We start from the raw sequence: 17,378 nt of genomic DNA, 5'->3' as shown, positions 1-17,378 counted from the left end.
ATAGTTACCACTGTGTTTCTGTTGCTTACAATATTCAATACAGAAACATGCTGTTCAGATTTGTAGCCTAGGGGCAGTAGGCGGCACCCTATAACCTGGGTGTGGAGTAGGCTCTACTGTGTATGCTTGGGTAAGTGCACTCTATGATGTTCACACAATGAAATCACCTAACAATCCATTTCTCAGAATGTATCTCTGTTTTTGGGAGATGCATGACTGTATTTTTGAAAATATGCCATGTTATTCTTCTAAGTGAAGAAATACTATTCTAGGATATATGCCTAAGAATATAACAGCTGGACTGTATTCTAAGGTTAGCTTTACAAGATGATGCCAACTTGTGTTCCATAGTGGCTGTACCAATTCCCACTTTCATTAATGATGTATAGCACATTGCATTGATCTACATTCTGCCAACAATCAGTATTACCAGACTTTCTAATTTTTGTGAATCTGATGGGCATAGAATGGAATTTACTTTGACTCTAATGTGCATTTCCCAGATTAGTATTAAGCTTGAGCATATTTTCACGTTTGTGGTCTGTAATTTTCCTCTTCTTCAAAAGTCCTGTTCTTTTACCAACTTTTCTTTTGAGTTGTCATCTTTGTCTTGTGATTGGTGGAAGTTCTGTATATAATCAATATCTCTCATTTGTTTAGTGGTTGCCAATGTCTTCTATTCTGTGCTTTGCCTTTTACTTTTCTACTAACTACCTCTTTATATCGTTTGTCTTTATTGCGTTTGGTTGTTTTCCTTTCTTTACAAGAATAAGGTTTTAGCTTAGGTTTTCACTTTCCTTATGATACATTTTGATAAATATGTTCTTAATTTTAATGTAGCATAAATTATTGAGCTTTTCATTGGTAGTTGGTGCTTAAGAACTATTTCTTTGCCCTGTAATCAGAAAAAATAATCCCCTACATTCTTTAGTTTAAAAAATTAAATTTGGGTTTTTGTGCTTCTAATTGAGTTGGAATTGATTTTTGTATATGATACAGAGTAGGAATCCACTTCTCCTAGCACCACTTGTGTTTCCCCCAGGAATCAGAAACGCCACCTCTATCATATAGAACATCAAGATTTCTGTTGTGCTCCATGTCTGTTCTTTCAGCAACACCACACTGTGTAGTTACTGTAGCTTTTAAATAACTCTTGGCATCTGATAGAACAAATTTTCCTACCTCATTCTTCCTATGGAGTGTTCTGTTTGGGGACCTTTGCACTTCTTTATTTACTTTAGAATCAATTTATCAAGTTCCTTAAAACTCTAATTAGATTTTAATTGAAATTGTAGTGATTCTATAGATCAGCTTGGGGAGAACTGACACCTTTACCATATTGAGTCTGCCCGTTCATAAATATAGTATAACTCCAATTATTTTGATCCTCACTAATGTCTTTCAATGAGGTTTTGGATTTTTATCTATTATTGGTGTCTTGTAAGATTTATTCCTGGGCTCCTTATATCATTTGATCTTGTTGTAAATGAAAAAAATTCAGTAATGTTTCAGTTTGATAATATACAAAAAATGCAGAGGAGTTCAAAATTAATCCCATATTTGGTCACCTTGCTGACATTTGCTATTTTTGTATAACTTGTAGGTCCTGCTTGTGTGCCAAGCCTGTCACATTGTCTGTGTATAATTAAAGTGCTGTTTTTCCTTGTTTCATTCTTATACTTTTCTTTTCTTACTGTACTGAATAGAACCTCCAGGAAAATGTTGTAGTGAAACAGCTTAGATTTATTTTTTTGTAAACAGGTTATGGCGCGATGTTGATTTTACTTTTAATTCTCTGGGCATTTTAATAGACAATATTTTATTTACATGTATTGTCATTAGTAGTATATACTAGTACTACTAGTATATATTACTACTACTAGTGGTAGACTTCTATGTACCACTTTTCTGTTTGCTTTCTGGTTTTTCCTGTTTTTCTACATTTCCTCTCACCCCTTGCCTTTTTTCTTATCTTTTGTTTTTTCCCCATAATTGACTGAAATAACTTTTTTTCTTTAGATGAGTTACTTGTTACTGAAGGTATTATCCTATGGCTATTTGTATAGTGATTACCCTAGAGAGTTTGCCTTGCATACTTAAAGTTTATAGTTGATATCTTAAACTTCCCTTCCCAGTGTTGGAAAGATCTTACAACACTGTAACTCTGAGCATTGCCCTACTTGTGTGTATGCTCTTGTTGTCGGCAGTCTAATTCTGTATATATAAAAAGCTCTAAAATTAGACAGTATTGTTACTTTACAAACATAAGTTTTTATGTTTTTTTGCTCACCAATTCTTCTAGCATCTCAGACCTTCTTTCAAAACTCATTTTTCTTTTTGAAGGTGATCCTTTATTGCAGGTTCATTGGTAGTAAGTTCACTCAGGTACAATTCTTTGAAATTAGCTTTATTTTGTCTTGATCCTTGAATGATAGTTTTGCTACGTATATAGTTCTAAGTTGACATATTCATATTTTCTCTTTGTACTTTGAGTATTTTGTTCCCTTGTTTTTTGCCTTCCACTGTTGTTGTTGAGAACTCTTTGGTCAATCTGCCATTACTTTGTAGGTGATGTGCTTTTTCTCTCTAGATGCTTTTGAGATCATCTCTTTGATTATTTTGATGTTGGTGGTTTAACTACATTATGTCTAAATGTGGAATTTAATTTTTCTATCTTTTGTATATATTATACTTTCTGTATCTTTTGACTGATATCTCTTGTCAGTTTTGGAAATTTCTCAGACATTATGTCTTCAATTAGTGCCTCTCCTCTGTTCCCTGTGTTCTACTTCTGGAATGCCAGTTAGACATAGATACACCCTCTAATTTTGCCCTTCATCTTCCTTTCTTGTTTTCTATTATGTTCCTATTTCTATTTTTCTGTGCTACATTCTAGATAATTTCCTCTGATCCATGTACTACTTCACTAATTCTGTCTTAAGCTGTGTCCAATCTTGCTGTCTAGTTTTATACAGTACATAATTAATGTCCTATCCATTGAGGTTTTTGTTTTATTTCAACATTATTTCTAAAAGTTACATTAGCTGTTTTTAAAATTGGTCATTTTCAGTGACGTATTACATGTTCTTTTTTGTAATTACATTTTTAATTTTAGAAGTGGCACACAACTTTTATATTCTGAATCTGGTAATTTGAGTGATGTGAATCTGTTGTTTCTTATCTCTGTTGACTCTGTCAGGGCATGTTGTTTTCTGTTATTTTTGTTAATCTTTACTAGTGAGCTTATATTTGGGTGGGCTTTATTTGTGAAAGTAGGAGGCCTATATTTATGGATCAGTGTGTTTATAGAAGACTTGTATTTGTGTGTGCTGGAATCAGGAGATAGTACTGACTGCAGATACTTTACACACTGTTATTTGTATGAGATTAGCTTGAGAACATCGTATTTGGCTTCCCTGCCCCTGGCCCGTGGCTTAATCTTTGGATGCCGGTGCTGATATAGACAACTAGAGTTCCACCTTACCCTTTGTTTTAGATAAGGGACATGGTGTAAGGTGTTGCTGGAGACAGACTACATCCTACGCAATTAAAAAAATTGTCTTATACTGGATCTAGTTGTTTTCAAATGGGAGAGTCCTTGAGAGTAAATGATATGCCATTCTGTTATAATCAGAAATTGTAATAATTACTTTATGGATGTATCGTTCATTTATTAATTTATCTAATTCTTTATTTGATGAGTTTAAATATTTTGTTTTCATACAAACACAATAATAATATGATATAATGAGTGGTTGTTGAGAGAAATTCTTAACATAAACCTTTGTCAAATACAGTTGCTATAGCCAAAGAAACAAATAGTTCTATGTATTGTAAATCTCTATTTGAAATACTATGTCAAATAAATGATGCAACTCATAATCGCACATTAGGGCTGGTTGCAGTGGCTCATGCCTGTAATCCCATCACTTTGGGAGGCCGAGGCAGGTGGATCACGAGGCCAGGAGTTCGAGACCAGCCTAGTCAACATGGTGAAACTCTGACTCTAAAATACAAAATTAGCCAGGCGTTGTGGCTACTCGGGAGGCTGAGGCAGGAGAATTGCCTGAAACCAGAAGGTGGAGGTTGCAGTTAGCTGAGATTGTGCCACTGCACTTCAGCCTGGACGAAAGAGTGAAACTCTGTCTCAGAAGAAAATAAAAAAAAAAAGATAAATGCACATTAGACTTTGCTTATTTACATTTAACTGGAACCATTACTTTAAGATCTGTCCTTCAGAGCCAGTATAGGCCCATAGCCTTGAAATGCAGCCATTTTTAGCAAAAAAAAATGGAACATCTGAACATTGTTTTTCTTTTGGAGAGAAGTTTGACATTGTCTGGTGTACTTAGAGATGTATAACATCTACAAGTCAGCAGTCTTACTTTTAATGTGCACTAAGGGAAACTGTGGCCAGGAGGGCGTATAGACAAAGATACTGCTCGTAGCACTGCTTGTAATAGAGAAAAGGTAGACTCAGCTATCTTTTCTGCAGTAAGGGAATGGATAAGTAAAGTGTATTTTATTTATTTAACGTAATTCTAGACACCAGTTAAACTAACATAGCTTCAACTCTGCTATATTGAATGAAATCTCATGTTGCAAAAAATAGTAGCATTTTTGAAAATTTTTAAGCATCCTAGATATATATAATAAAAGTATAAAACCATGTTTGGGAATGATAGATAATAACCTTTGAATAGTAAGTGGGAAGGTGGCAAAATTTTATATCAGTAATATTTTATTTCTTTAATAAAAAGTGATCTGAAACAAAACATAAAATGTTAACATTTGATATTAGTGGATATGCAGAATATTGTTTTATTTTGTACTTTTATTACTTAAAACTTCAAAAACCCTAAACACCAACAAAAAATTATTCTGTTTAAAATGAAAACATATTTCAACCATTGTGACACTTCTAACCTTATTTTTGTACAGTTCATCATTCAGGGAGAATAAAATATGACATGTTATCATTATTGAGTGCCTTACCAATACCCACATTTCTTTATTTTGGAAGGTATCAACAGTAAATTTCTACCCTTCTTTTTCCAACCTCTATACAATAACACTTTTATTTTTTATGGATTTAAGGGTACAAGTACGGTCATGCAATATGGATATATGGCGTAGTGGTGAAGTCTGAACTTTCAGCATTCAGCAAGCTTTTTACTTAAAAATTTAAACTTAAAAAAATTCTCAAAATATTTATCCTGAAAAACTTGGTGAAATTATTCTGAAACCAGGTACCTTGAATGACTAGCCCAAGGTCCAGTATGTATTCTTTTACTTTATTTTTGAAATGTACTAGCCAAACCAAGAACTAAGCAAAGCATTTGGACATACTGCATTACCTAACATTCAACATTACCTAACACCGCTAGGGAGTGCTCCCTCTAGGCTGTCAGTTGTGGCCTATGTTTAGAGTGTTATTTTCCCTTACCTGAGATCTGTGTTCTTACCATAAGTGTTTATCCTAGTCATTTTATTATATAAGATAATCCTGCATGTTTGCCATAACATGTGAATAGGAATTCCAGCTTTCAAATATTATGGAAGTTTAAATGATTAGTTTTTTAAATTTTAAATTTAATAATTTAAATTAGATTATTTAGTTGCTATGTAGATAATCTATTTCCCAGTGAGATGGGGCAGTAGTTTACTTACCTTTACAATTTAGACGGAGTTCAAACCAGCATTTGGAATACAAGAAAGACATGGTGAGACTATGTCCATCTTAAACCAAGAAATAAAGTAGAATGATTTTGTGTAGACTTTGGCATTGTTACACTTTCCTTCATCTATTCTGTAAGACTATTTTTTTTCCTTCTCTTAAACGAGTACTGTTTTTGAAATTTGGCCGATTTGTTAGGAAGATACTATTCTCCCTTATATAGGATTGTATGATTTATTTAAGAAAAACAGATTGTTTCCAAGGGCATTTTTTGATGCTTGTTATGATAAAATGTGAAAACTGTTAATGTGATATCTATGAAAAGTATTCTGGAGAAAAAATATATTCAAATTTATATGATTTTTAGGATAAGTTTGAATTCATTCCATTACATCACCAATACATAGATGCCTGTAGGGCAGTGTAAATTAAAGATTGTTGTATCCTAGCAATTTCAGCTTGACTGACAAGGTACTTTTTAAACTCTGGAAAGCACTGACCAATTGAAAGCCTTTAACTACTTCACCTAAAAACAAGGCCATGTACCCAGAATCGTTGCTGCTTAGGAATACTGAATTTTGGGGTAGGCCACTATAATATTAGTTACTCAGACCTTTGCTCTGATTTCACTAAATAGTAAAGTAAAGGGAGCTATTGCTTTATTATTTTGTCACCGTCTAGTGTGACTGGTGAGGCAGGAGTACAATAGCTGGAGGTCCTGAAGGGGCCCACCATGCCATTCTGGTTGTTATTCCCTTTATTGTAATAGACCTCCATAGAGTTCATTGAGAGGTAGAAAAGAGAAACCTGTTAGTGGGAGCATTGGTTGTAATCTATGTTTTTGATTATCAATGACAGGATCCTAAAATTACACCCAAATATCTCTCACAGTTTCTGAAATTGAGTTTCTGAAAAAGCACTGTAGTAGTAATAGAAGGTAAAGTGCAGAGTTCCAAAGAAATGAGCTGTGAATTGAACCTGCAATGGAAATTGATCCTATCAGTCAGTTTTTGCCCTTGTTCATAGAAAAATAGGACTGAATGTAGAAGGAGCCAGGATCACTGATTAAATAGGTTGCTGAAGTGCTGGAGGCTAGAAGTGGGCTTGCTCGTCCCTTAGGTCAGACTTCTCTGCTGGAAACCTGGCTCAAGCTGGCAGAAAAAGAACAGAATGAAAAATGCTGCAGGCATCAGTGGGAGAGTCGGTAAGAGCTCACTGACTGAGCTTCCTGCGCAACAGCCAGTGCACTTCTCCGTAGGGAGGCCATTCTCATCTCTTATCATGAGTCAGTAGGCCCACAGTGGACCACCTGGCCTCATGATTCATGCCAATGGGGCCTGTCATGATACCCTTTCAGGGAAGCAGGGAGGCATCAGTGTGGCCAGAGTGTGTGAGTGTGAAGAAAAATGGCTTTGGTATCAATTCCATTCTCAGTAGCATCTTCAGGATTGTGAGGAAAGAGGAGAAATTTCCTACAAGTAGTGGTCCTATGAATGCTATTTATTACCCTGTTATCTAACTGTAAGAGATTTATATTGTGCGCATAGAATGCTTGTAATGCTATGCCACGTTTTGGGGGGGCAGTGTTTGTATTCTACTCCCAGAAATGCAGTGTGAGTTGCAATTAGCCTACCAAAATTACACATTTCTGGTTATGAAGTTGCTATTTGTTTCCTACAGTGTGATATATTTCTACAGTGATGCCCTTCAGAGTGTTCAGTGATCATTAGTATAACTCACTAGAGTAAATGTCCCTGTGGAATGCCTCATTCACAGTTAGCAGCACACTAATGGAAATCGTTCTGCAGAAACATTGAAAACAAAGGTATTATAAAACACTAACTCAAGATGTAATTATTATAAATCCATTTCTGGATCAGAATTTAATTTTGCAGAATGGCAGAAAAAAAGTAAAAACAAAGAAGCATTGAAATCCGGCAATTTGCTTAGTATGAGTTAAAAGAATTGTCAGATTTCCTTAGTCGTTGGTCGTAGCCTATCAACACTATCATTAAAGGAGGCTGCTGTCATAGGTACATGGTAGCACATGGCATTTCCTTTATGTTATTGTATGTATCTGCTTTACCAGCCATTTCCCCATCCCTCTTAACTTTGCCTTTGGACCCTGGTAAGAGAAAATGACAGTACTCCATCTGAAGTGGACCATGTCCCTGTGTCATGGTATTGATTTAACTTATCCTGTAAGCTTTTGACAAATGAGAATCAAAGTCAAAGAGGCCTTCATCCCTATCCTATGTTGATGTGACCCTTCCTACCCCCATTGATATTGACCCTGCCATGTTGATAGCAACACATTAGTAGACACAGCAGAACTACAGACCATAGTCAAAGGCTCACAGAGGGCACAAAGGAAAATACTCTGCAAAAGCTTCCATAAGATAGTTTTGCTTTGGTTAACTGTAGTTATGCTTCAACGTAAAGATGCAAGCCAGTGAGTGCCACCCTCTTTTCATCTAAGATTTAGACCTCATACAGCCTCTGTCTCCTGTCTGATTACCACTCATGACAATAGGCAATTTAGAGCCTTTGTCATAGAAATGATTGTTTTGTGTTAGGCTTAGCTATAGTACTTGGCAAATGTATGGGAAATCTGAGACATAATTTTACCATGATGGAATTCTAAAAGGTACTCACAGAGAAAAGGAGCGTGCATTTCAAGAATACTTGACCAGCAGACAGACAGAAGCCTTTGTTTTCAGTCCTGCATTTTAATTTAAGTATATATTTTCTTGGATAAGGAATACTGAATGATGCAGACTTATTTATGCAGTGGATAATAGTTTTCCATTGAAATCAAGTTAGAACTGTACTTCTTGTTTAAACTAATATCTGAAGCCTTTAGTCATTTTATTAGTCAGTAAAATTGATGAAAACCTTAGGAAAATGCGTTAGAACAGTCCTGTGATGAATAGGAGGCCTGGGATTAATAAGGAAAAGGGCAAAGGGACACATGTTGATCTGTGTATGTATAGGGATCTGGAGCTTATTAGAAGTTTTTATGAACATTCAACTAATGAAGCATTATATAAAATTAGACATTTCTGTTAAGTTGTAAAAGTTACTAATCTGGAAAAAAAACCTTCAATGTTATTTCTAAATAATTTATTTATGACATTTCCCCGACAGTAATTTAAATATGAAAAATAATGAAATATGAAAAATTAATTTTGTAATAGGGAACATTCCATGAGAATGCCACTCACGATTTCTTGGAGGAGTTTTCATCTTTGGTTCTTAGATTTATTACAGGACAGAGTAGCATGAATGATCTTTATTAATCCCATTTTATGATTGCAGCAGATATCTGGTAAATTCTACGTTGCATATTTCACATTATTCCATTTTAAACATTTTCATTTGTCAGAGGTTGCAGGTAAAAAGGGGGGATTTTAAGTTCTCTCTATGGCATAAATGATGGAGAAAACAAAAGAATTTATGCGCAAATAGGAATCAAGAAGTGAACTTCAACAATAGTCCAGACAAGTTTGCAGCACCCTGAAGTGCAGGCCAGGCTCTCTGGTACAGCTGAACTGGAACTGGGGAATATGGCCTTGACCCTCTCGTCTATAGAATTAGCAGGAAAAGGGGGAAGAATTCCTCTCAGCACTTTTGTCTCAAGTTTAAATACATTGGATCTTTATTATATTGTACATTTTTTGGTCATGTTTTAGGTGAAGTCTTAGTATCTTTAATATCCTGATTTCTTCTTATTTGATTCTCTTTAGTTTGGTAGAGACAACAGTGGAGTGGGGACAGCATGATTTGTAGTTGTCAGATCTAAATTCGAGTGCCACAGCAAACCCTGACCCTGATCAAGTTATTGAGCCTACCTTGGTCACAATTTTTGTGTCTATATATTAGAAATAAAAATATTTACAGGATTATTTTAAGGAATAGGAAATATATAGAAAGCAACTCACACATAGTAAGTGTGCAATAAACTGTAGCTTTTATATCTCAAGTTTATTGTCCCTTCTCAATTGTAGATCTCTTTACGTTCATATTTGGTGAGCACACTTCAGACAAACAAAAATCAAAATTATGAATCAAATGACCTGCGGGTGTATAACACAAAACATTTTAGGTTAGGCTTTTCCTAAAACCCTGAATGCTAAATTTTTTGTAGCAGTGCGTGGTACATTATAAGTGCTCGGTAAATGTTATTTATATAGTAGTATTTATTTTCATCATTATTTCATAAACAAATTTAAGCTTTCTCTGCATATATTTTGTTTTAAATTATGCAAAAATGCTTATATTCTCTCCATGTCGTTTAGATTTCTAAGCTTGAAACTGTACCTCAAGCTTGGACTAAAATGAGAATACTAAGAAATTGTCATGAACAGGCAAGAATTACTTTAGCATTGATCGTGTGGAATTCTATTCAGATTGAAATCCAAAAACACCTGTTCTGCTCAGAAGTTTATGCTCTCTTACGATATTATTTCATGTATAATTCTCAAGCTTTTACTCTTATGTTTTCCAATTACATAATTATAAATTAATGTTTAAAGATAAAACACATGTATCAGTATTGAGATTGGTTTATTTTGGCTGGGTGTGGTGGCACACGCCTGTAGTCTCAGCACTTTGGGAGGCCGAGGCGGGCGGATCACGAGGTCAAGAGATCGAGACCATCCTGGCTAACACAGTGAAACCCTGTCTCTACTAAAAATATACAAAAAAAAAAAAAATTAGCTGGAGGTAGTGACAGGCGCCTGTAGTCCCAGCTACTCGGGAGGCTGAGGCAGGAGAATAGCATGAACCCAGGAGGTGGAGCTTGCAGTGAGCCGAGATCACACCACTGCGCTCCAACCTGGGTGACAGGGTGAGACTCCGTCTCAAAAAAAGAAAAAAAAAAAGATTGGTCTGTTTTATCAGAGACCCAGAGAAAAAGAGGCTTAAATAAGATAGCATTTAATTTTTCCTAATGACAAGTTTGGAAGTAGGAAGGTAAGGGCTGGTATGGTAGCTCAGTCATATCAGAGACCCTGGCTCCTCCTTCATCATTGCTTTGAATTCTTAACATTTAAGTGTCTCATGGTTCACCATGGCTGCCTGAGCTCCAAACATCATATCCTCCATCCAGCTAATAGGAAAGAAGAAGAACCAAAGATGGTGAGCCCCTGCCTTTTAAGAACACCTCTCAGAAACTATTTTGGACGTTTCATCTTATATGCCATTCATCAGAACTTAGGCACATGGCCACATCTATCTGCAGAAAATAATGGAAACGTTCATCTTTATTCTGGGTAGCCAAATGCCTAGCCAAGATTTAGGGATTTATTATCCAGGAAGAAGAGGAGACCAGGTTTTGGGGACAACTGGGAATATCTGTGCCCTTTGGGATTGACCTGAGCCTTTATCTTTCTTCTCTCTTATGTTTTCTTTTATCTTCTTTTCTAAATAGATCCCATGCGAGGCCCGAGAAAACTAGAAGTAGTGGAGGTCAAATCTCGGCAAATCACTATCCGCTGGGAGCCATTTGGATATAATGTAACTCGTTGCCACAGTTATAACCTCACTGTCCACTACTGTTACCAAGTTGGAGGACAAGAACAAGTGCGAGAAGAAGTAAGCTGGGATACAGAAAACTCACACCCTCAACACACAATCACTAACCTGTCACCATACACCAATGTCAGTGTGAAACTGATCCTCATGAACCCAGAGGGCCGGAAGGAAAGCCAAGAACTCATAGTGCAGACAGATGAAGACCGTGAGTACCTTTGAATGATATGTTTATGTAAAACATGTTCTTTCAAAAAGCAACTTTTGTTTCGAGATCTTTGCTGTGCAGATGGAAGAAAGAACTACTTATATTGTTGAACAACACAAATGTGTATCTGTACTCTGTATTCTTAAGCGCTGATTGAAAGAGGGAAAAGGGCACAGAGATATAGAAATGTCATTCTTTATTACACATATAGTTACTTTTCTAAATATAATCATTCCATATTGCTCTCAATAGTTCTTCATTCAAGTTTTATTTCATTGGGCTGAAAAATTGTTGTTTTGGGTATTAGATTATTTATATAAAATGTTTATCTAAATATATTTAAATGGCATTCTGAAACATTTTTCATAGTTCAGATAAAATTTCAGCACAAAATAGAGGCTGCCCTTGCTTTTCAACAGTCTTGAGAAACTGTAAGTTGGTGGTCATGAAATAGGTCATTTTTCTCCACAGGAACAATGTTGAAACCGGATGTTACTTTAATAAACAACTACTTAACAAATAAACCATGCATGTCACCAGTAACGCATCAAAAAAGCAAATATACAGGAAACCTCCATAATAATTTAAAACAGTAAAATTATGCCTTGAATCTCATAGCGTGGATATAAATGTTTCTTTACACAGATGATACAGGGAGCCCTTGTATATAATAGCATATTCATATAGTACATAAAATACAATGGTAGTATATCATACATTTGTCCTAAAAATCATTTTTCAGGCATCAAAATAAGTGACAAAGAATGTAGGAAGCCCATTAAAAGAATGAACTGACTATTCCTAAGAAAAATAGTTGTTTAGCTTTTTGTTTCTTCATGTAACTGATAATGTAATTTTGACCATTGATTAAATCATGAGTTAAATGTTTAGACTACTTTATCGTTTCATTTAAAGAGCTAAAAAATTATTTTTTAGTGTTTCTAACTACCCAGCACCTGCGTATTTCTGTAGAAGAAAGACATAGAAATAGCTGGAGTAGGTGAGGAGCTCACTGCACATCCTCTCTTTCCTCTTTTATTGTCCCTCAAGTCCTGGTTGTGTTGGTTCCTCTCAAGCAGTTGTTTGAGAGGGAGTCTAAGTTTGATGGAAGCCACTCAGGCAAGGCTGAGACCAGAAGCTCTATTTCTGTTCCTTCCAACTCTCTCTATCTCCCAGAAGAGGAGAAGATGGTGTCCACATTGTCATCAAGTTATGGCTGGCTCCTTCCTGCCCTACATTTCTCTATTGACTCTGGTCCTAACATCTGTTGTTTCTACTTCCAAAGTTTTAGATTGTTCTTTTCTGTCAATTTCCATTGCCTGTATTCAAATCCTTATTGTTTTATGCTGAAATTTCTGTAGTTGTTTCTACCTTTTCTTTGTGGTTCCAGCCTTTTTCTATTCTAATGCCCCCCTACTCACTCACTAACTAATCTTAAAAATATATTTTCATCTTGGCTTTCTCTCTACAAGAGTCTTGAGTGGCTCTTCCACTTAGTCTTCATTCCAGTGCCTTGGCTGTCAAGGTCTTCTATATTCTTGGCTCATATTCTAGGAGTAATAACTTCTCCTTCACAGCAGCTTGTTCTGCAAAGCCGTCCCTGAGTGCTGGTCCCTGTGCCTGCTCTGTGCATCCTGGACTTCCCATCGTTGCCTGATTGTTCTCCTTGGCCAGTCGGGGCCTCTTCTGGCCGCTTCTCAGGCTTGCCTACTCTGCTACCCGCTGAAGCTCTCCTCACATTTCAGGTCCTTCACATAGCTGTCTCCAGCTCTTCGGTCCGTGTTACTCACATCCTTCTGACCTTATTTGTACTTCATAAGATCCTTAAATCTCTGACCCTCAATTTCTTGATCTGAGAAGTGAGAATAATAACAATTCTTAGATACATTAGGGATAGAAGAAATTTACATGGAGAGCTGGTTGTAGCTGTCAGAAAAGGGCCTTTCTTAGTATTGTAATGATTCATAGCCACTCATGATTCTTCTTTGCTCCCTCATTATGTTATTTATATGTATTTTTTTCTTTTTATTGTAAACTACTTGACAAGAAGTACTGTCTGTTTTTCTTCTATAGCAATAGGCATGATATTAAGTAAGTAATAAACACCCAAAATACGTTATGTCTTTAAATGAAATAATAAAGTATTGTTGATAAGCATTTAATTCATGTTTTACTAAACAATAATGGTAACATCAATGAGAGAAATAAAATGCAGTCACTTCCAGATGTATATTGCTAAAGCATGAACCTATTGAACACTATGGGTTTCAAATTGAGAACTGTCATGAGCTAGGAATTCTGTTAAATTCCATCAAAACATGAGGACGAATTACTTTGTTTAAATTATCTTGCTAGTCCCTGAAACTGGAGCATGCATTACTTCCAAATAAAAATCTATTGTTTTCATAGCGCACTAGCATTTCATTAATTAGAAAAAACTTTAATTTCAAATTATATTTTGTAACCCTTCCAAAAAAAAAAACTTCAGAAAAGGCAGAGAGAAGAAAGAAATAGAATAATTGTCAAACAATATCCAGTTTGAAGAGAAAAGAATTGGGGAGTCACTTTGTTTATCCATCAACAAAGGTTATAATTCATTAAACATTGTGAGTTTTATTGTAGTATAATACTTTTATTGAAATATAGTTTATTTAATCAGAAATTGTGTGGGAAAAAAATTACCTTTCATTAATGTTAGTAGAATCCTATACAGCCCAGGGATAAGTGGTACAAACTTAGGCATTATGGCTTTATATCCCAGATCCTGAATTCCCAGAGCTTCTAAAAATAGGTACTAGACCTAAGTTACTCTGAGGTACTATCTTCCCTAACTTAATTAGTAGTATATTAATTATTTATTCATATTGTTTTAATTTACATTGTCTTCTTCTGACCTTAAAGTGATTATCTGAATCCCCATTAGGTTTTCCTGTCAACCATTCTACTGCCATCTACCACAGGGTCACCACCAATGCATTCTAATCAGTCCATCCTCCTGAGATATCCTCTTCCTAACATGATTTTGAATACCTCCTATGTCATATTACTGTTAGTATTTTCTTTTATATGAATTGAATGAAACACATATTTGTTTTTTCTAACTCTTCACCTTCTTTACATCTGCACATGGATTAACACATATTTTCAAATAAGAAATATCATTGGCTGCTCCGCCTATGGAGTAGCCATTCTTTTATTCCTTTGCTTTCTTAATAAACTTGCTTTCACTTAAAAAGAAAAAGAAATATCATCACAAAATAGAGTCACTCATCTTAGTTATCTTGATGCTGTGAGAAAACTGATGATGTCATCATCATAAACACTTTCAAGGTTAAGAAGAAGAGACTTAGTCGAGTTTTCTCAGGCATGGCCTGTTTTAGTTCTACTTCTAATTATGATGAACATTTTAGTCTCAGAGCTTGGAATTCCATTGTTCTTAGAACTCGCCAGTGTTGTCATTTCTAATGTTTTTTGTTGCTTCAATGTAGTCGTATATAAATTTCTTCAACATAGGACTAACAATTATTTTCATATTTATGTGCTATTTAGGGTTTCAATGTTAAAATTAACTTGGCTGGGTATAGTAACTCATGCCTATAATCCCAGTACTTTGGGAGGCCAAGGCAGGAGGGGATCACTTGAGCCCAGGAGTTTGAGACCAGCCTGGGAAACATAGTGAGACCCTATCACTACAAAAATTAAAAATAAATTAGCCGGCATGCTGGTGCATACCTACGGCCCCAGCTACGCAGAAGGTTGAGGTGAGAGATCACTTAAACCTGGGAGATTGAGGCTGCAGTGTGCAATGCTAGCCCCACTGCACTCCAGCCCAGATGACAGAGCAAGACCCTATTTCCAAAAAACAAAAAATCAACTTAATCCAACTTCATTTTAGGAATGAGGCAAATGTGACCTAAAGAGGTTCAATGATTTGTCCAAATTGCACAATTTAATCATTTGTTAGTCTTAAGTCAGAACCCAGGCCTCCCATATGAATCAGCATTTTTTTTTCTGCCAAACAACACTTGACTTTAATTGGAGTAACTATAAATGTTGTACATTTATATATAAGTAGTCTCTCATCTCAAAAAAATAGGCATACTATCTATGAGTCCTTTTGAAATCCTAGGCAGGCTTTCCAATCTGTGGTAGTCTTAGCAATCATTAAAAAACTGCTCATATCCTTTCACAATCTAAAACATTTTTTCCAACCCCTTTTAAAAAAGTTTATTGAGATATGTTTGTCCATTTACCATTTGATAAATATTTGGGTTGTTTTCACTTTTTGGCTATCATGAATAATGCTGCTGTGTATATTCATGAACAAATTTTTGAATTAACATTTTTTTCACTTTTCCTGAGTACATACCTAGGAGTGAAATTGTTGGGTTATGTTGTAAATCTACCAGTGTTTAACCAATTGAGGCACTGCCAGAGTGTTTTCAAAGTAGCGGCATGACTCTACCTTCCCTCCAGCAGGGTATGGGGTTTCTGATTACTCTTCCTTCTTGCCAGCACTTGTTATCATGTCTTTTCATTATAGTAATGCTAGTGGGTATGAGGTGATATCTCATTATGGTTTTGATTTACAGTGCTTGCTAGCTAATGATACTGAGTATCTTTTCCTGTGCTTATTGACTATTTGTCTTTTTTGGAGAACTGTTTATTCAGGTCCTTTGCCCATTTCTAATTGTACTATTTGTTATCTTATTATTGGGTTTTAATATTGTTCCTTTTATAGTCTAAATACAAATCTCTTATATATATGATATGCAGAAGCCTTCTCCCATTCTGTGTCTTGTCTTAATAGTGTCCTTTGATGCTCAAAAGGTTTTCATTGTGATAATGTACATTTTATCTAGATTTTCTTTCATTGCTTTTGCTTTTGGTGTCATGCCTAAGAAATTGTTGCCTGATCCAAGGTCATGAAGATTTATTTATATGTATGCTTTCTTTAAGAGTTTTATAGTTTTAGTTCTTACAGTTAAGTCTTTAAACTATTCAGATTTAATTGTTATATATGGTGTGAGATAGAAATCCAACTTCATTCTTGTGCATGTGGATATCCAGTTGTGCCAGTAGCATTGGTTGAAAAGATTAATCTATCTTCATTAAATTTTCCTGGTACTCTTACTGAAAACCAATCTACTGCAACTGTAAGGGCTTCTTGAGTACTGGGATTATCAGTTCGATTCCATATATATATATATCTCTTTATCTATGTAAAGATATATATATCTCCTATGCCAACACCACACTGTCTTGATTACTGTAGCTTTGCAGTCAGTTTTGAAATCAGGACAGGTGAGTTCTCTCCGACTGCTTATTGGTCATTCACTTCATCACCAAAAAATGTGATCATGTGCCCTAAAATATATGCATATTTATAAACAGGATAGCTATTTTGTAAATAAGATAGGCATACTAGTACACTAAATTGTATATAACATGAAGCATACTAAAAAACTACATTTAAAATGATGATGGGATAAATAATATTTTATAATGATATTGAATATTATTTTATAGAAAATCGGCAAATAACATCTTCACTTTTGTTAGATTTTTTTGCAAACTTATAAGAAAGTGTTATGTATTTTAAGTTTTGAAAAATGGCATCAAACTTCCCCCAAATCACATATAGTATTAACAAATAAAATAATGTTTAAAGACTATATTGTTATTTCATCTATATCAACTTCTACTTTGTATGTATTTTAATAGATATATTAGTACAGTAGCTCATATATATTTTTAGCATGGTTTTATCATTCAGTGTTATGGTTATAACTTGAATCCTTGTGATATATAACTTTCATTTATTATTTACTTTCAATCTTTTCAGTACTTTATAATATAACTTACTAAACCATTTGACTTGTTTCTCATTTATTATTATTACAAAAATCACTGCTTTGTGAACATTTTTGTATATGTCTCCTGGTGCATATATGCAAGAAT

The 17,378-nt window shown here is 35.0% G+C and overlaps 1 protein-coding gene across 20 annotated transcripts in view; it reads left to right on the top strand.

The window, feature by feature from the left end:
• PTPRM (protein tyrosine phosphatase receptor type M) overlaps positions 1 to 17,378 on the top strand; it is an 840,386-nt gene that overhangs the window by 493,533 nt on the left and 329,475 nt on the right. For all 20 annotated transcript variants that reach the window (XM_054460379.2, XM_054460383.2, XM_063653925.1 and 17 more), the window contains one exon: positions 11,109 to 11,417. In XM_054460379.2, the coding sequence (XP_054316354.1) occupies positions 11,109 to 11,417 (309 nt within the window). The remainder of the gene's footprint in view (positions 1 to 11,108; positions 11,418 to 17,378) is intronic.

This window comes from Pongo pygmaeus, chromosome 17, assembly GCF_028885625.2.
Source record: "Pongo pygmaeus isolate AG05252 chromosome 17, NHGRI_mPonPyg2-v2.0_pri, whole genome shotgun sequence".
Taxonomy (NCBI): Eukaryota; Metazoa; Chordata; class Mammalia; order Primates; family Hominidae; genus Pongo; species Pongo pygmaeus.
This window is presented reverse-complemented; position numbering and strand designations above follow the sequence as displayed.